Source organism: Hibiscus syriacus, unplaced genomic scaffold (genome assembly GCF_006381635.1).
Source record: "Hibiscus syriacus cultivar Baekdansim isolate YM2019G1 unplaced genomic scaffold, ASM638163v2 tig00110474_pilon, whole genome shotgun sequence".
Classification (NCBI taxonomy): domain Eukaryota; kingdom Viridiplantae; phylum Streptophyta; class Magnoliopsida; order Malvales; family Malvaceae; genus Hibiscus; species Hibiscus syriacus.
The window spans coordinates 679,882-703,956 of NW_024062753.1; the positions used below are offsets into that span (position 1 = coordinate 679,882).

The window sequence follows — 24,075 nt, forward strand, 5'->3', positions numbered from 1 at the left end:
TCCTTTTATATACAATTGCCACACGAGAATTACCTTGGACCCCACGAACACTTCCTTGGAGCCCATGCACATTTGAATTTGGCGCACCATGAGCATAACTATTTAACTCTTCAACGCATGCATTTCTTGAAGTCTCAACACGAGTGGGCACCACGCCAAGGGCACTATTACTTGGACTTTGCGCACCATCATGCGCACCATGGTGAACGGCTATTAATTCAAGTGGTGTGGCCCCATGTTCATTGTCTTGTATAGCTCCAAGCGGCGTGGTCCCATGAGCATTGTCTTGTATAGCTCCAAGAGGTGTGGTCCCAAGGTTATCACTATATGCAGAAGACGAGATGGCTCCAACCCCATGCGCATTATGATGATTTCCAAGCAGTGTGGCTCCACACTTATTATATAATATAGGCAATTGTCCAGTAGTGACAATTTCTTGTCTATGGCACCTGCACACAAATTGATTCTTATCAAAAGGAAATACCTGTTCGTCAAACCTCACATGTCGAGATACAAAAACTCTGCCATTATCGTCTAGACATTTGTACCCATGATGTGAAGTGCTGGGCCCGAGAAACACACACTGCCTTGATCGAAAATCCAATTTATGTTGATTAAACGGTCTCAAGAAGGGAAAGCAAGCACACCCAAACACTCTCATTCCAGAGTAGTCATGAGCTTTCTGATAGAGAACCTCAAATGGGGTCTTGCCTGAAATGACCTCAGAAGGTAGTCTATTTATGATATATACTGCCATAGTAAAGGCATGACTCCAGAACTTTATCGGCAGTGATGCTTGAGCCAACATGGTTAGTCCCATCTCAACAATGTGGCGATGTTTTCGTTCAGCCTTCCCATTCTGTTCTGACGTGCTGGGACAGGAGATTCGATGCTGTACACCATTGGTAAAAAACCAACTCTTCAGGGCCTGATACTCACCTCCACCATCACTCTGCAATGCTTTGATTTTCTTCCCAAACTGAACCTCTGCTATCTTTACAAGATTAAGAAAGCATTGGCTGACTTCAGATTTCTTTCTGATTAGATACACCCAGGTATGTCTGCTGAACACATCAACAAATGATACATAATATATGTAACCTTCAGTCGAAACTACAGGAGCAGGTCCCCACACATCAGACACAACCAGCTGAAAAATTTCTTTGTATTCAGTCAACGAATTACAAAAAGGTAGCTTGTGAGCCTTGCCTTGTAAACATGCAGAACAAACATTGTTTAATTTGTTTTCACTACTAGAAATATTACACATTTTCATAACATTCTTGACAGTCTTCTCACAGGAGTGTCCTAAGCGCCTATGCCAAAGTTCCAGACTGTTTGAAGCCTTGGTCACATTATTCACCATGCAACAAGATTTCTTTTCTTCATACGGTAGCAGCTGGTATAAACCTTCATGTGTGAGCTTCCCTCTCAGCAGAATGTTCCGAGTCTGTGCATCCTTCACCAAGCACTCAAAAGGGTGAAACTCAATAAACACATTGTTATCACGAGTGAATTGAGATACTGACAACAACTTCTTCTTAATGTGTGGGACATGTAGCATATTCTGTAACACCAGAGGTCTAAGACTAGAAGACAGAAAGCCTTGACCAACATGATCAATTTTAATTCCTTCACCATTTCCCATTAAAAGAGTGTTGTTACCTTTGTATGACACACCTGAATTGAAGGGTACAAGATCATTTGATATGTGATGAGTGGCACCAGTGTCTGGATACCACAGAGCATTGGAGTGGTTTTGAGCACCGTGAGCTACTGCCATACTAGGCACAGTGGATACAAAAGCTGTAGGTGCAGTATGAACAAATGACTCTTGTCCTTCTGTTTTTGCAGGAAGAGTTCCACAGTCACCAGGGAAGGTATTCATTACCTGACTCGAGGAGTAAGGCAGTCCTGGACGAGTCAAAGCATAAGGCATACCAGGCATGAAGGTAGATGGATAGTAGAAGACAGGAGATTGCAGCGTGTGACTATACCCATGTCCATTCACAGGAACTATCTGTTCAACTGGTTTCTTCCACTGCTCAGCAGACTGATCTTCACTGCCAACTCCAGTGAAATCTCGATCAAAACGACGATAACACCGCTGAACAATGTGCCCAAACTTTCCACACAACTGACACTGTGGTCTATTTGAATTGTTAAACCTTCCTCTGCCTCGACCACGATAGCCTCCCTGCTGACTTCCCTGTTGACCTCATGAATAAAACTGCTTTTCTATTGCATTTGTTTCAGTGACAGCCTGAGACCTTGTCCCTTTCTCTTCTTTTGGCTGCACAACCATATTCGCAGTAATACCATCGCTTAAAAAAACTTTCTGCCTAGCCTCACAATCCAGGAGCATTTCAGTGAGACTATCCAGTGACACTACATCACGAGATGCTATAGCAATAATGGACTCAAATTCCATTGACAACCCAACAAGAATCACACTTACTTGTTCTTGTTCAGGTACAACACAACCTACAACATTCAACAAATCACAGATTGTCTTGATCTTGGCTAAATAATCACTCACAGTCAAGCCAGCTTTCCTCTGAGAGTGCAAGTTGTGTCTGAGAGAAGAAATCTTGGCACTAGAACGAACTCCAAACAATCTTGAAACTGCATTCCAGATTGTGCGAGAGGATGTGAGCCCCGTAAGATGTGGCAAAACCTCCATGCTAACCGTTGTCAACAACCATGAGGCAAGCAACTTGTCTTGTTGCCTATGCACAAGATACACTGGATTTTCCTCAAGCTGCCCAGACTCATTTGTAACAAACTGAGATGGAGCAGGATTATCACCAGAGATGTAAGCCATCAACCCATAGCCATCAATTATAAGGGTCACCTGATGCTTCCAAAGAAGGTATGTTGACTCGGTAAGCTTTATGACATCTTGTTTGGGTATATGTTGCACACTGGATGAGACTGAAGAGCCATATGACGTTGAGGTAACTGTGGTATTCACCGGAGACTGAACATCAGCTTGTTGCAAGTTCACCATTGTCAAAGAAGGGCAAGAACCTCCAAGAACCTCCAAGAAAAGAGGCAAACAGAAACTGCAGGACCGTTTTGGCAACTGATACCATGTAAAGATTAGAAACAAATGTCTAATCTATGAAAAACAAGAAAGAAAGTAAATGAGAGAAATGAATCTTCTGAAATTCATTATATCATGCGTGTGTATTACAACTCTCAAGGGGAGTATTTATAGCTAGTACTATAGCTATAACTGATGATGTAACTAACTCAACAAACTAACTACTTCAACTGATCAGCTGCAGTGAATCAATCCTCAGCTGCACAACCATCATGCACAGTTCACGTGAACTTATATACCATGCATTTACATACACTAACAGGGAAATCTAGAAAGCAAAGAAATAACACTGATTGAGAAGAGGCGAAACAATGTCGTACCTGTTGCCGCACTTTCACTCCGGGTGGGCCGTCGATCAGGCCATCCTCGCCGAGGAAGAACGCGTCGTCATCATTCGTTTTGGCCATGATTGGGACGAAATTTCCATGCAGGTACGTCATTCCTCCTTCACTAAGTTCCATATATCATTTTCTTCTAAAGTAATTACCTTTTTTAAATTGTTTTCAAACTTATGAACCATCTGAGCTGAGTTTCCATTTCCATGATTACATGCATCGAAATCCTTTTTAAATATTTATTTCATTTTATATCAATTTGACAACAATAAATTTGAAGGAAAAAAAATCTAACTTGTTTATTCAAATATGAAATGAATGCTTTAGCATCGACTTGTTTTTCCTTCCTCCGTGATGAAAAAGATTGTTAATGTTGGTGGTAATTAAAATGACCAATGAATGTTACATTATCAGATGGATGAAGTCCTTGCTTCAGTTGCTGAAAAATAAAGAATTTTACCGTAATTTACGTCGTCGACATAACCGAAGTGCCGGATTTCAACACAACGTATGAGCTTTACGATCCATCAACGGTCATGTTCTTCTTCAGAAACGACACATCATGACTGATCTCGGCACCGGGAACAACAACAAGATCAACTGGGCTCTCAAGGACAAGCAGGAGTTTGGTCGACATTGTTGAAACCGTGTACCGTGGGGCGAGAAAGGGTCGTGGTCTCGTGATTGCTCCCAAAGATTACTCAACCAAGTACCGGTACTGATTGTATCTCGATTTTGAACTATTCAGATGTGAATCATGCCATTGTTGTGCTTGTTAAATGTGGATAACATATTCTCGGAGTAACATGTAATTGACACTTTGTATATTGATCTTTACGATCCTTCAACTGTCATGTTCTCATTTGTTTCTTATTGTTTTCATTAGTTCTACTATAGTCGATGCAATTAAGTACCATGTAATCCCTGCTGAGCTATTAACCATTGTTGATGCCTCCGAGCTGCCTACAGGGTCGGTTATTTCACTGGTCACTCTGTCTCTGACTTGTAAACAGCTGCCACCGTTGCAGTTGTCATAAAAAGAACTTGACGGGGCTCGAGTTCTGATCGGTTATTTGATTGTATGAATTGCCGACATCCTTGCTTCTCAGCGGCGATCTGTCTCCTGAAGTAAACGATGCAGTGTTAGTTCCAACATTCATTTCCTTAAAAACAGTGTATGCATTGGCAGATGCCTTTGATTCTTAATTAGCATCTTTGTCCATGGCATCAAAATATCAGCACATCAACAAATATGTTCGATACACAAGCACCCACCGTATTGCTGACACCAACTCGATCATTCCCTTGAGGTTGATTCGACATTAAAAACTCCAGCTCAGCAGGATCTGATATCTCCACAATGTTGGTAGACAATATCATAAGAGAGCATTCGTGTTCGGCATTTGTATGGACATATGGTATGTGAAAAGTAAGTTAAGGATCAGGTACTCACGAAATGCAATCAACAGGGCACACTTCAATAGCTTCCAGGATTTTATGTTCGGAATCAGCCCATTGAGCGACGACTCGACTTCTTCCATACAAGGATTCAATCCCAAACATTTTCTCAGCAAACAAAGCACGTTTAAAGCAACCAACACACTTGATTTCGTCCACAGGCACTCCTCCTTGCTCACTTGGTTTCGCCCATCGACACTTCTCCTTAGCTCTGTCTTCTTTGTTGTTGCTGCACTTTTCAAGATTTTCAATCTTTGGATCAACGCTCGTATCCATGTCTGGTGCATATTTGGATTAGCATGTGATGAACGTATTATGAGTGAGTAAACAAAGTTTGTGTAGGTGGGAAAAAGATTTGTACTCATAGTTTGTTTCCATAATAATATCGTGTGAGTTATGAATTAAGATCGCGTACTCACCCTACACTTCCAACAACCTTGTCATAAGCCAAACGAGAACCAGGATCAAACTGATCCAAATATGCTTCATTAAGAACGATAGCCATATCATGCCCATAGATGCACTAATATCAGGGAGGGAAATGCTCTTGCAACGCTCGATAAGCCATTTTAACCTGTTATTGATTAGAAGAGCTATCGATGCCCAAAAGATCATAATGATCGAAATCCAATATGGAAGAAGTCGTCAAATTAACCAAAGCTCTGCACACCAACATTTATATGAAGACAATTTCTTCAAGTTAGGGATGCTGAAAGAACATGGTTTTTGGGTGAAGCTCTTGTTTATTATAGAAGTTGCTGAGGGTGCAGTACCAAGGGAAACATGTTTTAGGCATTGTTTTTAAGTTGGTTGTGTTTTGATAGAAATAAAAAGGTTAAAAGAGGGGGAATTAATTCCATTTTAGTTCCTTTAATCCACATTAGTTCCTAAACTTGACAACATTTCCCAACTTGGTCCTTAAACTTGGATTCCATTAGACTTTTTATGAACATCTAAGTCCTTATTTGAATCCTAGTCGGTAAAAGTTATCAATTTCCGGGACTAATATGAATCTAAAAAAATAGGGACTAAGTTGGCAAAAGTAACCAAGTTCGAGGACTAATGTGGGAAAAGAATTCAAGAATCAAAGTGGGAAGATGAGAGAAGTCAATCAAAATTTAGCGAGGAAAATTGGAAATGTTTTCTCTTAATAAACCCCAGCTGATGGCCTTAAAAGTTAAAAGGCAGGAAACTAATTCCAAAGGTGGTTCAACACGAGTTAAATAAAGAGAGAATTGATACAGGCATGTGTTGATACAAGTTATTTTCAAAATACAAAATGAGGTGGAACATTCTGCTAAAAACAAGCAGTTATGTTGTGGCTCGAGGATGACGATGGTCCGAAAATACTACCTTTACCCTCAAATTGAGACCTCGGCACTACAAACAGGGCAGACCTGCAGTAACACAGCAAGATAAAAAAAAGGGTAACTTATGATGGTTGTATAAACCGGTATGACATGAACAAAAAGTTGCTTCAAAGCAAAAAAAAAACGAAAGTGAAATGGGGGTAATTTGAGCTTCGACAAAAACACGAGGAAGATGCTTTGTATACGTATATGACATGCTTAAATGGAAATATAAACAACCACACCTTGTTTATTTTCAACCAATTATTTATACACTCAGGATGATATGAGTGCTTGCAAGAAAGCACTGTTAAGGAGTCACCTTCTTCGTAGTCTACAAGGCATATGACACACCTGAACACAAGGATACAGGTCCATCTTTAATCTCTGAGTGAAAAAAAGTTCAGGCATAAAAAGTAAAAAGATTATGGCATCCAAACTTACAAATCATTGCTTCCAGTGTGACTGTTCCCAGCCTTGTATGTTACGGAAGGCAAGGAGGTAACTGAATAAACTGAAAGTCCTTTGCTCTCACTTCCAACTACTTCACCGAGTGCAAGTAATTCCTGAATGATAGAATCAAGCTTAGTATGAGTGCTTGAGCAGAAAAAAATGTTAATTCGAATCTTCACAGTAGCTTACCTCATACGAAAGTTCATCGGGACCAACTTCCTCCCATGTATCCTGCAAACACATGTCAACAAAAGGCTAAAGACTTGAAAGGTAGAGAAGGAAGAAATGTTCCTCTAATAGCAGTGGGATAAAATAAAATTAGATAAACAGAAACAACAGGTGAACAAATTTAAAGACAAACTGCTTGCTTATTCTTTGTACAGACTATAGAGCAATTCCTAGTTAACAAGCTCTCCATGGAAAATGTGGCCGACAAGCAAAAAACATCGAAACATAATATAATACACTTCTACGTTGCTCCCACTCCTCATTCTTTTTTTCAGGTACCCATTTCCAACACTCTTACCGGACACATATCTAGATATGAGTATGGGGATATCAGATATGACCCTCAAAGTACATAAAAAAACTTAGAAGTATGAATATACCTATGTCAGACACATACCAATGTCCAATACTCGCACCTAGTTCAGGTAATTCAAGTAGTAGATACACTTATATGGAGACTCGAAACCCAGATAACCTCAAACCATCCATTTTTAAACCGTTCCAAGTGCAATACCCCACTCATGAAAACTTCAAATCATTGTTTCAGTAGAAGAAAACTCGAGCAAAGTGGCATCTAAGCAAAGAAGGTTACATAGAGGACAATTGGTTAAGATATCAATACATTCCCTATGATTGCAAACTATTTATCTGATTGAATTTTTTTTCCACAAACAAGCCTAAGCACAGAACTCGGACCAAGAATCATACTGACAAGAAGTTGCACCTGAGCGTTACCACCATGTCCATGAGTCTCAATAGTAACAGTTTCTCCTGCAAAATAGTAAAAGCTTAAGTGAAATCTCTTTAACATTGTCATATATTTGTGTAATCAACAAGAATCCCATAGTAATAAACACTCACTACCATTAATACCAGCCAAAGCCAACACTCTAGCAGTCATTTCCCTTTCTTCAGCATCCTGAAGTGCTCTAGCATACGCCTCATCACTCGAAAAATCAGCAGGATCAAGTTCACCACTTGGGTTGTTATCATCATCCCCATTCTCAGATTGAGCATGTAGATGAAACACATCCGCATCATCATCAGTGCCATCATCTTCCCCCTCATCATCATCATCATCATCATCATCATGGAGATCATCGAAATCGTCATAATGTAAATAGCTTTCAGCCTCCCAACTTCCATAATCACTCCCGTCATTATTCATGCTAAGCATCATATATGCCCTTTCCTACAACACATACAAAAAAATGATACACACAAGTCATGAAGTAAAATTTAAAACAAAAACAAAATTTAAACTAGAAAACCAAAATAAAATTATAAAATTTTACCTGTTCTTGGAGGGTTCTAGCAAGAGCCAGGTCAGCATCGACCTGATTGAGATTAGTGAAAGGAGTTCTTGTCGTCGATGACCGACGTTCTTCATTTTTACTTTCACTGTTCAAATTGTCGTTGTCGTTAACATTAGGGTTTGGTTCTTGTTCTTTATGTTCGGTCGACATATCGTTAGCCTCCTACTCGAACCGCCCGCCGCCGATTCCGGTTTGATGTTCCCCGTCGGAGAAATTTTCTTTGACCGGCGGTTCAATGAAAAAACAAAGAGATCGTGGGCGGTATCTAACCAGATGATAATTGAAGAATCTAATTTAAAGATTGGTGAGAAGAAAAACAAGGGGAATGAATGATTGGAGAGTGACGTAGTTCGTTAAAATGTTCCTTTCTTGCTTTTTGTTTGATTGGAAAGGAAAATAAAACAATTTAATAACGCTAAACAAAATTAAGGGTAAATTACACTTCGCGATAATCTTAATATACGATTAAAAAAATATTATTAATTTTATTATTATTTAATTAATAAAATTAATAAAAAAATATCAAATATATTATTTTTTCTATCGGTTTTATTATTATTGGACGTTTTATCGGTTTTGTTAATATATCATGTAAAAAAATAATATTTTAGGTAGCGTTTTACCGAATATATTATCAAGCTTGATAAAATGTCAAATAATAACAAAATCGATAGAAATAATAATGTTTTGATAATTTTTTACCGGTTTTGTTATTTAAATAATAACAAAACCAATAACATTTTTTTAATTATATATTAAGGGTGTCGCATCGTAGAACTTTACCTCTCATCTATTTTGGTTACTATATTATTTTTAAAATAACTAATTATTAGTTTATGTGAATTATTATTTTACTTATTTGTGAATTGTTAATATTCTTATTATTAAATTATTGCTTCATCTAAAAAATTTCCAATAAACTTAATCCGATAAAGTTAGAATAATTTTAAATTATTTCTTTATTATTACATTTGAATTTAGATTAAGTTTTGAACAATAAATTTCGACACATATTTGATATAATATTATTGAAAATTGTCAATGAAATATGATTAATACAAAAGAAAGCTATTGTTAAAAATAATTAAGGTACTATTATAAAATAAGTTGTTAGTACTTATTAAATTATCGTTTTCGAATTAAAATTATCTTGATTGATGTAATTTATAAAATGATCTTGATCATAATTATCGAAGACTACTATTAAATTAAACTAACAAATATCAATAGCGACACGCATATGGAATAACGTATCTACCAATAATCAATAAGGAAACAAAATATTTTATATAAATCATCATTTTTCTCTTTTTCTTATTACATGTAGAAGTTAACTTTATAATTTTTTAATATTTTTAGCAGTTACACACTCTTTTTTGCATGAAAATTTCATCTAAATTATATCTTTTCTAACTATTTAATCATCTTAAACGAATTTGTTTATCAATTTTTTTTATTTTAAAATAAAATACTCAATATTAAATAAATTTAACTATTAAGAAAACTTTCATCCATACAATTAAATATATTGATTGGAATTTAAGTAAATATAAACTTAGTTTTAATTTTATTTTATTTTGTATTTACAAAAGTTATATATTTGGGTAAACCATAAATTTAGTAATTGAACTTTACACTCTCTCATGTTTCACTCACTGTGCTTTTAATTTTTTTCAATTAACTCACTTAACTTTATACATTTATTATTTTGATCACTGTGGCCATGTGCCGTTAAGTTTTTAACAACGCCATGATCAGGATTAAATAACAACCATAAATGAGTTTATGTGTTGGATAAAGTAGGGAAGTGATCTAATCCAATTTTTTTTCACAAATCAATTTTTATGTGAGTGTTGGAGAATAATTCCAAGATTTAGCTCCGAGTTTGAGTTTTCTCTAACCCATCAATACCAAGATTGCAATCTCAACTCGTTTAAAACTCAATGCTCAGAATTTTCACCCATTCATATTTTTCTTTGGGTTTTTAGCAATCGTCACTTAAATCCATAAATATCCTTCACAACCCAAAGTTCCAGAAATTAATAAACCATGAAGAAAGACAACAATCATCTGTAACCTAACCCAAACCATTCTCATCCTTCAGCGGTGGCTCTTCGACTAAAAAGGCGACGAATTGAGAGGAAGAAGTCGCCCAACAAGACTACAGAATGAATGAGCTTTTAGCGGATCTAGATTACAAGGTCAAGACTTTGAACATGGCAAAATTGACCTAAAAGCTTCTTGAAACAATCAGAAATCATAAACATGGGTAACAAATCTTTGAGGAAGCTTTCTACTTGGATATTGATCTCAAAGTCATTCATGGTAAGACTATTTATTCTCAAAACACCAATCTCATACTCACGATTCATTGTCTTCTTCAATTCACAAGACCCAAATATTTTACCTTTTTAACCCTAGAAAACTTGGATAACGATGGCGGATTAAGGATGGTGGTAGTGATTAGAAGAGTTTCTTTTCTCAAGCGACGACGAAAAATTCTTTTCTTGCTTCCTAATTCACGTAGAGAACTAAATTCGAGAAATTTTGAGCGGCAAAGGCTGTAATACCCAAAAATTTAGATAATGACCAAAGTATAAACTTTGAAAAGATCAGGAGCCAAAATGGTAATTTTAAAAAGTTACAATGGTCTCGAAAATAAGGAAATAAATATATTATTTTCACATTTTTAAATGTTGGAAAATAATATTTAAGGGTTTAATTTCATGTTTAATTTGGACTGTTGGATTAAAGTGACAGAATTGTAAGTTTTGGAAATTGCAAGGGCAAATGGTAAAGTAGGAAAATATTTTGTTATCTTTGACTTTGAAAAATGATAAGATTTTGTGATTGGGTATTAATGTAAATATCAAGTTCATTTTGGGTTGGTTAGTATAGATATTTTGATTTCAAGGGTAAAGTGATAATTTAATATTTAATGATTTTTTATTCATTATTAATAAAGAAAAATGAAGAATTATCATATGAATTTCTTCATCTTCTCCGGCAAAGACGTGAGCTCCTCCCAAAGGTAAGAAAACATTTTGTTTTCAATTTTTGAGCCAATTCTTTTGAAATTCGAGTTATGTTGGGAAATAGGAAAGTGATCTACGTGAAAAACGCTATCATTTGGTACCAATATTTCTTTCTAATCTTGCTGGATTTCAAAGATCCCAAATCTAAGGGTTTATGTTCATGATATGATTCATGAAATTGATGATAAATCTTAATGATTTAGATGTTGTAAATTCATTTTCAAGCTTGATTTATGGTTAAAACATGTTCAATCTTTATAGAAATTATTCTTTAAAAATTCGGCCATGATGTATTTGAGTGAGAAAAATTATGGAAAAATTATATAAGGTCTGGAAATGATGTAGAAAGTATTCTACAAGCCTTAGAAAAATTCAGGGACCATTTTGTAATTTTTGAAAAGTTAGGAGACCAATTCATCAATTTTGGAAATGTTTTAAATGTTTGTATAAATAGTTGATGTACTATGCTGGGAAATGTTGGTTTGGAATTGAAATGAGTGTTTATATGTGAAATATGACTATTTTAAAAGTTTGAAAAAATTGGTGATTTAAGTACAACACTTGCATAGTTGGGATACTTAAATGTAATTATGTTTTTGTAAAAGCATTTGAATGGTAATAATTTCAATGCTGGAATTATTTGTATTAAGAATCTAAGTGATAAAATGGTGAAGGACCATTTTGTGTAAATTGGAAAAATTGGTGCCAGTGTTAAAAGGAATTATTAAGTGTTAAATATTTTGGTAGAAGATGAGTTTCAAGTATATTATGGAGTTGTTTTGGGATGAGTTATGTTAGTACAATACTAACATGTGTATCGTTATGAATTTGTGATTTATACAGATCGTGATTGATTTGTGATTGAAGCAAGTCAAGTGTAAAAAGGGTTTATTAGAACATAGTGAGGCATATATTTTGGAATATATAAAGTGTTAAGGTGAGTGCAATACATGCATGACATTGTACATAGATATTTTATACATCATGTACATAGATGTTTTTATACATCATCAGGAAGACTTGCGATAAGTCGACCTTGTTTTATGAGCATGATATTATGTCATTTTATAACTTCGATATGACATTGATATATCATAGTGTGAAATTATAATGCATTGATCATGAATAATGTGATATTTTACTATGAATATTATTTTGGGTATGAACTGCCCTAATGTTAAATTATGATAATATACTTTGCCATGGATAGATTGAATAAAATATATTATATGCCCAAGTAAGTCATTGAGGGACAGGGTATAGTTGGCACGCCACAGAGTATAACTGGCATGCCATAGAGTATAGCAGCTGTAGGTTTATAATAGCACTATAGTGTGTGAGGGCACTAAGTGCGGGAAGGTGGATACGACCTTATATATCATGTCTGGATTAACACTATAGCGTAAGCTTAGTGTAGGTGGTGGGCACGACCTTATGTGTATATCCAGATTAGCACTATGGCGTAAACTTAATGTAGGTGGTGGGCACGACCTTAGGTGTTGGTATTTTACTCAAATACACAGGGTTCTTAGGGTTTTAAATTAGGCTAGGGTTTTAAATTGGGCTATGGTTTATGGTTTATTGGTTAATAAATGGTAAGCATGCAAATAAGCTTACGAGCTTATGGAATAAATGGCAAGTATATTGGTAAGAAAATTTATATTCAGTTATATTATTTTGATCATGGTAAAATATTGGATATGCAGGTAACATGATCTTATGTCATTTGTTTTTGACATTGAAATTCATGCATGAGTTGTATTACAATGTTTATTGTTTTTAATTGCCTCACTAAGTATATACTTAGCGTGTGATGATTTTCACGCGTAGGTAAAAAGCCAATAATAGAGTAAAGAGTACAGGGCACTCCGAACATCCAGAAATAAACTACAATATCAGTAAGATATCCTATGATGTAATTTTGACTTTGTTAGTGACATGTAATTATTAATGTCCTAGTTGCTTTGTTGAACTATTTTTTAAATGATTTATAATGAGTAAACTAAACTATTTTACTCTTTTTCAATATATATAGCATAAATTCATATTAATATATATTTTTAAATAGTATGTGATGATTTGATATGATATGCTATTTTTATAATATCATTTACCATTTTAATAAAAGAAATTTTAAATCATTTTGAATAAGAAAATATTTTACGAAATTTCAGGTGACATCTATAATCTGTATAAGTATAATTATATGGATTATGAGTGTTACAAAGGTGACGAAGGATGCAATTATTAGAATGGGAAGAGAAGAGGTGAATGTTTTCACAGGAAAGATGAACCGATGGAGAGATGAGAAGGGGAAGAGAAGACAGTGGAGAGATTTCATTGGAAGATGAATTGGGTGTTGGATAATATATATATAGAGATTTCATTGGAAGATGAATTGGTGTTGGATATATATATATATATATATATAAATAAAATACAATTGATTAAAAATTAATAAAAAAAATGTTACGTCGGGATAGAGTTAAGGAGAAAAGGATTGAGTGACAAAAAAAAATTAATATATAAAATTTAATGATTAAATTAAAAAAAATTAAAAATATAGTGAGTGAAATAAGAGTGAGAGTAAAATTCAATTATTAAATTTGTAATTTGTCTTATATATTTTTAAATTTGGGTAAAGTACATAAATGATCCACCGATTATAGGTTGTTGCTTTATTGAGTCTATCGACTATTAAAAATTACAAAATAGTTCTCAAACTATTAGATGTTACTTTGTTGAGTCTTTTTACTATTAAAAGTTACAAAATGATCACATGACTATTTATATGTTCAAAACTCGTTCTTTTTCGTTAAAAATTTGATGACACTATGAGTTTGATGTTAACCTATTGATTGAGATATGATAGTCGTTTGAGTTTTTGTGATCGAATTTTATCGTATCATAGTCAGCAGATTAAAGTCTAGCTCAAACTGTCATCAATTTTTAACGTAAAATGACGAATTTAAAATATATGAATTGTCGGGGATCATTTTATAATTTTTTATAATCAAAGATTAAACAAAATAATATCTTATAGTTAAAAAATTATTTTATAATTTTTAATATTTAAGAAATTCAATAAAATAATATGTATAGTCAGGATCATTTGTACATTTTACGCTTTAAAATTTTAGTTTGGAAAGCCCATGGATCTGCTAGAAGACTCTTTGAAGGAAAAAAAAATAAAATCTCTCACAATATAAATATTATATTTTTAAGAAAAACCCTCAGATTTAACATTCCGTTTCACACTCTGTCTCTCTCTCTCGCAGTCGTGAAAACATGTCGTTCGCAGGGAATGTCAGCGGCCCTGCTATCGCCGTGGTAACCGGTAAAGATTTCTTTTGCTACCAATGTAACCGTACCGTCACCGTAACAATCTCCCCTTCCTCTGATCCTTCCTGTCCCTTATGTAATGACGGCTTCCTAGAAGAGTACGAAAACCCTAACCCTAATTCCGGCTTCGACTTCCTTAATCCGAGCCGAATTCCGTTTGACGATTCCTATTCATCGTTACCGGACCCGTTCTCTGCCCTTCTCCCCCTCCTTTTATCGTCATCATCCCAGGCTTCTGCTGACCCTAATAGCCCTAATGTATTCGGGTCGTCACGGTCAGGTCGGGGTGACCCGTTCGCCTTCGATCCGTTTACCTTCTTCCAGAATCATCTTAACGATCTCCGTTCGAGCGGGGCAAATATCCAGTTCGTGATCGAAAATAATCCGTCTGAGTCAGCTTTCGGCTTCCAGCAAACATTGGGGATTATTTCATCGGACCGGGACTCGAGCAACTGATCCAGCAGCTGGCTGAGAATGACCCGAATAGATATGGATCTCCCCCGGCATCGAAATCAGCTATGGATGATCTACCTTCGGTGAAGATAACGAAGAATCACTTGAATTCGGAGTTCAACCAATGTGCAGTTTGCATGGACGAGTTCGAGGAAGGATCTCAGGCGATGCAAATGCCTTGTAAGCATCTTTATCATAAAGATTGTTTATTTCCATGGCTGGAATTGCATAATTCGTGTCCTGTCTGTCGTCATGAGTTGCCTACGGATGATCCTGATTATGAGAGGAGGGTTCGTGGGGCACCGGACGATAGTGGCGGTGGTGATGGTGGCGGTAGCGGTGCTGCTAGTAGTGTGCAGAGCTCTACGGGGGATAATCGGATTGTCGAAAGGAGTTTTAGGATATCGCTCCCTGGCTTTTCGGAGGTCGTGGCTCAGGTTCGGGTTCAGGTGATAATCCGGAGCCCAGGCAAGAAGGTTTGGATTGAGTATTGTGAGTAACTGAGTATTCCTCTCTTGCCATTGTTTGTCCTTATGTTGGTTTTAAGTTTTGAGTTGTTGAATATTGGAACTATAGTTCAATTTCACATATGGTGTTCAATGGTGGTCAAATTGTTTTACCAGTTAAATAGATGAAGCTTTCCTATTGTTGTTTTGGCAAAGAACTATGCAGGAATGTGGAGAAGATAATGAGCATATCTAATTTTCATCAACTTGATGTTGCTCTATTAGATTCTTAGGACTTGTCGCCATTTTTTTTGATAAATTTAGTGTTATCTTTTAGGACTTCACCATTTCTTTGATAAATTTAGTGTAGTATCCCAGTATCCGGGTCCAACAGGTATGAGTTATGTTACACCGGTTCCATGTTCAAATGTGTATTGTGTGTAATTGTTTGATTCGGTGTTGGATATGGTCCTTAAAAATAGCTGTAAGATATGAATTTGATAGTAAAAATTTTCAAATAATAAAATGTATGCAGTCTTATCGTCAAGTTCCATACTTTCAAATGTTATGTATGTTTTGTTAGATGGAAGATAGATAGGTTGTTTGTTGTTTAACCACTGGAATGGGAAGAAAAATCTGCCGAACTTGGTGTTATTGTCTCATTAAATATATTGCTATGTTATGGCACTTGGGTTTGGGTTTAATTGTCTGATATGAGTATTTGTTTGTCATGGGCGTGTTTGGTCTTTTCTCGTGTGTGAAGGGTCCTCGAAGGATCATATCCCATGTCTATGCCCGAATATATATATTTCGTTACGGGTATGAATTATATCATATTCCCGGCATTTTCATGTTCAATTTGAATGTACATTTGTTGTGGATCATTTGTGTTATGAAATCCTAACTGATATTTTGATAATTGGCAGCTTGTACCGTGAACATAAGCTATTTCTTACATGAGGGAGATTGTGATAAAATAGGCTCTTTCAAATTTGGGAAAGCAGAGTATAAGCTTTTAGTTTGGTTACATACATTTTAAGGAAGTTCTAGTTTGGTATTGGGATTTTACATATACATGCATTTGGAAGTTTTACAGCTTTGGTTATTTATGATAGTTTCATTTACTCATTCATTATTGTATAGATTGTGCGGTTTATATTACATTGCCTCGTTTGATTATCTAGTCTTAATTTACGTTCGAAGAAGATGAAATATTACAATAGTTTGTTTAAACATGAAATTACTAGTATGATTAGAAGTTTTAATTAAAATAAAGTAGAATGTTTTTCTTTTTGTGATAACTATTTCATAAATGCAATCTTATTTTATGTTGATTTTTGTGTAATTTATTTGATTCATAATGGAGTATGGTCGATTTTATGCATAACATGGACATGCTAAATTAAGAGTGTAGGGTAACAGCCAAATCTCTGGCTACATTTTAAAGAAACTAGTTTGAAGCTTTTGTGTCGAGTTGTACCGTAAGCTACGTTTAAATCTACAATATTCAAGTTCATGTGATAATAATACTTCTGATTAAATTAATGTTTAATTGTCAAATTATTATTAATTATTTGTCTATTATTTGATATAGTAGTTTAAATCAAATTTTAATCATAAATTTTATTTATCGCCTTTATAAAAATCGAAATGTTTACATTTTTTAGTTAAGTTATTGAAATTTCATCTTATGTATTATTAAAATTGATATGCAAAGGAAATTTAAAATAATTGGTATTCTTCCTGAATAAAAGAAATTGGTAAAAATAGTTTTTTTTTTAATTTCTCCAAACCTTTTCAAAATAATTATTTTATAATATATAATTAAGTATAACTATAAATTTACTTTTTAAAAATTAGATTTAACTAAAAATAAAAACAATAATAAATTTTTCATTTATAAAGTTATTCTTATTTGATTTAATCAACTAATATAGATTGAGTTTTATAGAGATTTATTGAATTAAATGTAATGTTTGTTTAAAAGATATTGTGGAGCTATTTTATTATATTAATTAATCATTGGTAAATTTTACAAATAATATTAAAAAATGTTGAAGTATTTTATTATCTATTTTTAAAAATTTAAATATATTTTAAAATAATTAATATTTTCTATATATTATTTATGAAATTATTATTATTTCAATGATTATGTATAATATTTCTAATTTTTTATGAAATAGGGTTTGAACCGAGATTCAGGATTTGTGATTTCACCGAAAAATTCGAATTCATTTTCAATATAAGATTTTCTGTACACAAGAAAAAGAGAGAAAGGGCACAATTAGCTGAAAGAAAAAGGTAAATAATGGCGTCGTCAAGGGGAGCAGGAAGCCAGCAAGTGATTCGAATGGCGGACTTGGAGATGATGAGCTTGGATCAGCTCAAAGCAGTGAAAGAACAAGCTGATATTGAAGTCAATCTATTACAAGACAGCCTCAACAACATCCGCACCGCCACCGGCCGCCTAGAGAACGCCTCCGCCGCCCTCCACGACCTTTCCCTCCGCCCCCAAGGTCCATCATTCACCCATATTCTGTCAAATCACCTTCTTCATTTACTTTTTCGAGTAATACAATATTTGTATTGATTTTTTTTCTGGGGGTGTTTAGGGAAGAAAATGTTGGTTCCTCTCACTGCTTCGCTCTATGTTCCGGGCATACTTGACGATGCCGACAAGGTTCTCGTTGATATCGGCACTGGATACTTCGTTGAGGTCTCTATTTTATTTTTTATTGATATGATATTTTTTTTTCTGATTTATTACTTTCTTCAACCAGCTGGAGTACGATCTAATTTTCCCTTGTTTGTTTCGTATTGAAATTTGTTTTTCCAGAAAACTATGGCCCAAGGCAAAGATTATTGCCAGCGTAAGATCAACTTACTGAAATCCAATTTCGACCAACTCATTGAGGTACCTTTATTCTTGCTTTAGACCATCACTCTTTTGATGGAAAGAAGTTTTTTATTGCAATAGCTCTATTATTTCATGGTTAAAGTTGATGGGTACTTGTTAATTCTTAAACCAATTAGATATCAGCAATTAAAGGTGGATTGATGAAGTAATTAGACTAAGTTTCAGGCTTCATGAGTACTTTTAAGTTAGCTGTCCACTAGATTTGATTGCTTTAAGCTTCTTAAATTGATGCTGTTAGATGGAAAACCTCACTGTGGAGAAGGAAAGATCACTTTCTCTTCTGGTTAGTCTGGTTTCGTATGCTTGTGGGTGGATACATTCTTTGTAATTTCTCGTTGCTAGATGATACTAAGCTCTCCGGCATTGGTATCCACAACTAGCTAGATATCACCTCTTAAAGGTGGACACATAAACGACTTAGAGTAAATCCAAGTTCATGGGTAGTTGTAATTTGTCCCTAGATTGATTACTTTAAGAGATTCTTCGACTGATATTGTTAGATTGGAAAACCTCACCATGGGGAAGGAAGGATTCCTCACTCTTGTGATTAGTTGTGTTTTGTACATGTGCTAGTCGAATGCATGTTTGTAATTTCTTATTGCAGGGTGATGCTAATCATGGCTCTCTTGGGGTAAAAGAAAAAGATGCAACTACTCAAAACACTAGAGCCTAATTAATCAACTTGAGATGGATTTCCTTCACTTTAATATTCATGCTTTCTTTCGGCTGACGTGATTATGTTGCCCATGTTCTTTGAATATGTTCTGATTGTTAAAGATTGCTTTCCGTTTGTGGTAACAGAACTGTCTAATTTAACATGTAGGTTGCATCCAAGAAGAAAACATTAGCTGATGAAGCTGGAGTAGTTTTACAAGCAAAAATAAAGCAGTTATCTCCTTCAAGTTAGGAATTGCATGACCTCGGAAGTATCTTATTATCATTGAGTTCTGAAGATGCTGCGAAAAGGATTGCTTAGAACTTCATTGTTGGTGATGTTAAACGTTATCTTCTTAATGCTTTCATTTTTTATGATAGGTAGAAATGATGATCTTTCCAATTCATAATCTATAGTGGCCGGTTGTTTAGAGATGCATAATTGGTTATTTCTAACAATTTTATACTTCCGACAAGTTTCTGAATATTTTGTGATGTTAAATTAAAGAAGTTATGTTGTGGTAGCTTGCAGTTAAAGCTAGAAACTCCAACCTATTCTCCATCTCTCTTCCAATATTGATTGATTACAACACGAATATGGCACAAGCCTTTCCAGCATTTCTTACCATTCTGCTCTATATCTTACCGAGTTGGTCATATCAATAGGCGTTTTAGTCTTCATTTGATTAAGAGAATCAACATCAAATGGTTAGAAGATGGTAATCTTCATTCTTCTGTTTTCAGTCCGGCAGATGCCAAATCAGGTGGCTCAAAAGTATAGAATCAAAACCAAAATACAGAAGGAAGAATGTCTAGTTTTACTCATCTGTCATTCGTATTTTGTTCCGAAATGTTGATGAATTTTCATTGTGTAGTCATCGTGTTGTCACAATAGTCGGTGATGAAGGTTGAAAGTCTCTAGAGAGCAACTTTATATACTACGAGAAGTAGACGAAAGTGTTCCAAGAAAGAAACATAACACAAATGCACAACAATATTTTAATTTTCAGCTTCTTGTAGTCTTTGAAGTGATTTTTTGGCCTTGTTCATTTGTTCCTTGCATTTCTCCCCCGGCATCCAAGGCTTTGTCCTTGAGCTGTGCAACGAACATCAAATTGCCATTCTTGTACAAACTAAGCTCGCAAAGCCTTTCAAAGTAAGATATTTTCAATCCCTTCTGCCTTGCGATATCTGCAAGGACAGTGCTTGAACGATTTTCGGGTGCACCAGTAACTATCAGGGTTGTACTCTTGTCAGCCAAGTTCGCCAATGCCACCATTGTCTCAGGTTCAGTGGCTGAAGAAGCATCCACCATGAATATATGGCTAAAATGTCCAGCAGGTATGCCTGCATTGTACAGGCGATAGCTACTCATAAAAGTTGAAAATATTACTCGGAATTCCTTTAGTTCACGGAGTGAAGGACAACTGAAACATTCAGCTTCTCTTTTGTATAGGCAGGATGGAAGGATATCGATAGGGACCCCCTCGACTCCCTGAATGTAGCATTGACTCTGAATATATCGGATGCTGGAATTTCCATTTTCAAGCTTCTCGTTAGCACATCACAGGTGCACAGACAAGGATCTTTGACTGTGGATTGCGTCGATAAATTTGCAGTACCGCTTCTATAACAACCAGTCCGGTTTTTTAAAGTTGCTTTGAAAAGGATTTAGAATGACCATTGTTCGTTCCACAGAGAGGCCCTTTACCAAAAACGGAGGAGGGCCTCGAACATTCAAAATATGATGAACGGTGGACTTTTCATCCCGATCAAGGTATGATTATAAAGATCAAAATATTCTGAGACACGCATAGAATGTTGGGAGATAGAATTAGGGAAAAGGAACTTTCCGATTAAAGACGCAGACACAGCTGCAACTACTTGGTGAGCCCTTTTCAAGCAAAGTCTATTGAATGAGAATCGGATATTATATCTGCAGGTTGAATCATGCTGAGCATGAAACTCATCTCCGAATTCGACTAGTATAGTCGTGCTCTTATGCACCCTATATATAACTCCCTGAAACAACACAAGAGTGTAACAAAGGAGTAAGAAAAGATAAAGATGTCAAAGATGTCACACTCATATGCATTGACGCATATCCGACTCTAACACTTAAACCCGAATTGTTATCTTAAAATGCAAAATAATGCAAAGAGAGGTAAACCTGAAATGGCTCAATTTCTGTTTGGGTTGGGGGGTGGGGGAGATGAAAAAAGAGAAGGTTAAACCATTCATTAGTTTCCTGCAAATCCTAGATCATGATGCAAAATCATTGTTTCATTCTATGTTTACTTAATTAAGGGCAATATTCGGATTCAATCCATGTCAAAACATTCACAATGATATATCAAATGACATAAACAGATAGAATCGAATAATATAACTTCTAATTGAAGACAAACGATTCCATTACCTCAATGTAGTAATCTTCAGCATACAGAAGAGCTGCAAAGTAATCCTTGTATGTTGAGGGAGACAATGGTTTCTTTTCATAACTTCGGGCACAATGTCTCTCTTAATCAAGTCCTTGATGTCCTCTGGAATCATGTAAATAGGTAATTTATCCTTACCAACTTGTACATTCCTTTCCCTTGTTGTGTGGCTGAACTATAAGGCAGAGAGGATAGAGTTGGTTTAAGGGATGGATTTGGCTTAGTAGATGAAGAAGATGGTTTCGGAGTTGGTATGGATGGTTTAGATGGCATCCGATATTTAGGCAATGAAGATGGTTCTTGGGATGTGAACCGTGAAGATGTTTTCATTGATGGAGGTGGACTAGGAGGCCATAGAATCGGCTTGACCGAGGACAGTGGTGGTTTGGAATTCTGAAGCCATTGATAAAACCTTTCCACAGATGATCCTATCGAATCTTGTTGATTTGATTCTAACCCTATAACTACCTCATATTCAACAGGTACCTGACTTGGCCTAGACGGTCGAGTTGGTTCATTTCTAGTTGAGTGAACGAGTGATGAACTCGAGTAAAGCAGAGGGTGACTCAAAGTTCCGGTGGAGACATGTCTGAAGGAAGTTCGATCATCAGTAATGCCAATGTCCCGTCCGCACAACATAAGATGCACTTAAACATCTCAACTAAACCAGTCATTTTCTCCTACAAACGTTATATTAGACGACGTTGCATGAGCTTCCATGTGTTTGCAGAGATGCATGTCCAAAACATGCTATTTTTTTTCTATTCAAGACATCGAGACATCAAAGAGGACAGAAATGGAAAAATCGTAAAAAAAAAAACTGAGGATATTTGAATTTTACCCAGAATCCGAGTTTTTTACTTTCTTGACGGATTCGACTGAGAAAAGTATTCGGTTCGCTATATTAGTAGCTTTAACTTCAACTAAAACCCAAATAGAAAATTAAATCAAGATACCATGATCGCTTTGATTTTCTATTCTCCCATGAACAAACAAACAGAGAACTTGAAGCTGAGGCAAATCTGAGACATAAAAGGGAAATGAAACCAAAAGATATCGATCGCACAAAGGAAAATGATCGACTAAAAGACAGAAAACTTACCTTTTCTCTTTATTGTAAGCAAAAACAAAACAACAACAACAACAAAATTATATTCCCATATACAATAAGATAAGGGGAGATAGGGTAGTAAACTGTTTCCCACGTCAGGTTGAGAGCAGCTTCGTAGAAGATTTTTGTAGTAAAAAAAATTAAAAATAAAGATAAAATACAATGCATGTTTAAATAAATAAATAAAATACGTATGTAAATAATCTTCATATGCAGTCCTCATATACACGTCTGTAATAAAAAATAATCTCTATAAATAAACCCTTGCGTAAAAATATCCTCGTTACGCCTCAAGTTTTGCCGGTCCCAATGATGGTTTCCTCTTGCTCTGATGAAGCCAACAACCGTGTGCTTTGAAAGACAAGAAGTTTTTTTTTTTTTAAATGAATCGCACTTTTCTTTTTCTTTTTTCTTGTTTCCGAGTATTTTATTTCCTTAAACAACTAAAAGAACAAGAGAACAAAAAGGGGAGCAATAAAGTAATAAGCTGGATAGAGGGTTGTTTTTTTTCTTTGCTTTCGAACAAGTTCCTCTCTCGTTCTCTTCGGTTTCTCAGAGATCAAACAGAACACAAGAAAATTAACAACTTTAAAATAATAAAGTAACCCAGAGTTGGCGTGAACACTCAGAAAACACCAGTAGAAAGAGAATAGCTTCTATGTTCAACTCAAAGCGTTGGTGTAAGCAAAAACAAACTGCTTTGGAATTAAGACTTGAAAAGAAATGCTGTTTTTTAGGTCAAATATTTAAAATTATTTCTTAACTCGACAGAGTAAGAAAAGACCAACCTTTCACTACATGAAACTAATACTTTATTTTTCTAGACTTTTTTTTTAATCACAATACTCGTGTTAGAAATCTTTGTCAAATATATGAATTTATCTAAATACATTGCATTGTTGAAGCTTGATATGAAAATTATATAAATTTTACTTTTTAATCTTATTTTATACTTAAATAAATATATTTTATAAGAAAAATAAATAAAATTATCCAAATTTAATCTTAAAATCTAATGTCAATAAGAATTAAAACAATGCACTTTATCCGCGTACTATAGACTAGGTTGAAATATTGATATTTAAAGCTTTTGAATCGGTGCATATCATGTTGAAGGAACGCCTTGTCTCAATCTTAGTTTGATATTGAATTAGATTAAGATTCGTTTATTCAATACATTTGCTTTTTATACTAAAATTTGAAATTAAGAATTTAAGTACTCTACCAATGTATTAAAAATATTTTGCATTTCTTTCACCAAAATGTTTTTGAGTTAAAAATAAGAACCTTTAAGGTAATGAATTGATCCAAATTTAAATTTGAATAAACACAAATATTTTTTCCGACTGTTTTTATATATAAAATATGGCCCTGGCTATATTATTATGGGTATAAGAGGAAAGAGCATAAGCAATCTCAGATTGCATTGAT

The 24,075-nt window shown here is 34.9% G+C and overlaps 1 protein-coding gene and 4 pseudogenes across 1 annotated transcript; 3 read left to right on the forward strand and 2 right to left on the reverse strand.

Moving 5' to 3' along the window:
* The first annotated feature begins 415 nt into the window (after window positions 1–415).
* On the forward strand, window positions 416–4,235 carry LOC120128057 (annotated as a pseudogene).
* Window positions 4,236–4,668: 433 nt separating this feature from the next.
* LOC120128118 lies at window positions 4,669–5,575 on the reverse strand (annotated as a pseudogene).
* A 517-nt stretch (window positions 5,576–6,092) lies between these two features.
* Window positions 6,093–8,619, reverse strand: LOC120128056 (annotated as a pseudogene).
* Window positions 8,620–14,518: 5,899 nt separating this feature from the next.
* Window positions 14,519–15,566, forward strand: LOC120128009 (annotated as a pseudogene).
* A 2,147-nt stretch (window positions 15,567–17,713) lies between these two features.
* Window positions 17,714–19,619, forward strand: LOC120128021 (probable prefoldin subunit 5). Its single transcript, XM_039145801.1, has 4 exons — window positions 17,714–18,040; window positions 18,137–18,240; window positions 18,361–18,438; window positions 19,265–19,619. Exons 1-4 carry the CDS (start codon window positions 17,833–17,835, stop codon window positions 19,346–19,348), a joined length of 474 nt encoding a protein of 157 aa, XP_039001732.1. The 5' UTR covers window positions 17,714–17,832; the 3' UTR covers window positions 19,349–19,619.
* The last annotated feature ends 4,456 nt before the right edge of the window (window positions 19,620–24,075 follow it).

Coding starts and splice junctions, on each gene's coding strand:
- LOC120128021 (XM_039145801.1), top strand. CDS start 17,833: ATGGCGTCGTCAAGGGGAGCAGGAAGCCAGCAAGTGATTCGAATGGCG. Junction 18,041..18,136: donor CCTTTCCCTCCGCCCCCAAG/GTCCATCATTCA, acceptor GGGGGTGTTTAG/GGAAGAAAATGTTGGTTCCT. Junction 18,439..19,264: donor ATTTCGACCAACTCATTGAG/GTACCTTTATTC, acceptor TTTAACATGTAG/GTTGCATCCAAGAAGAAAAC.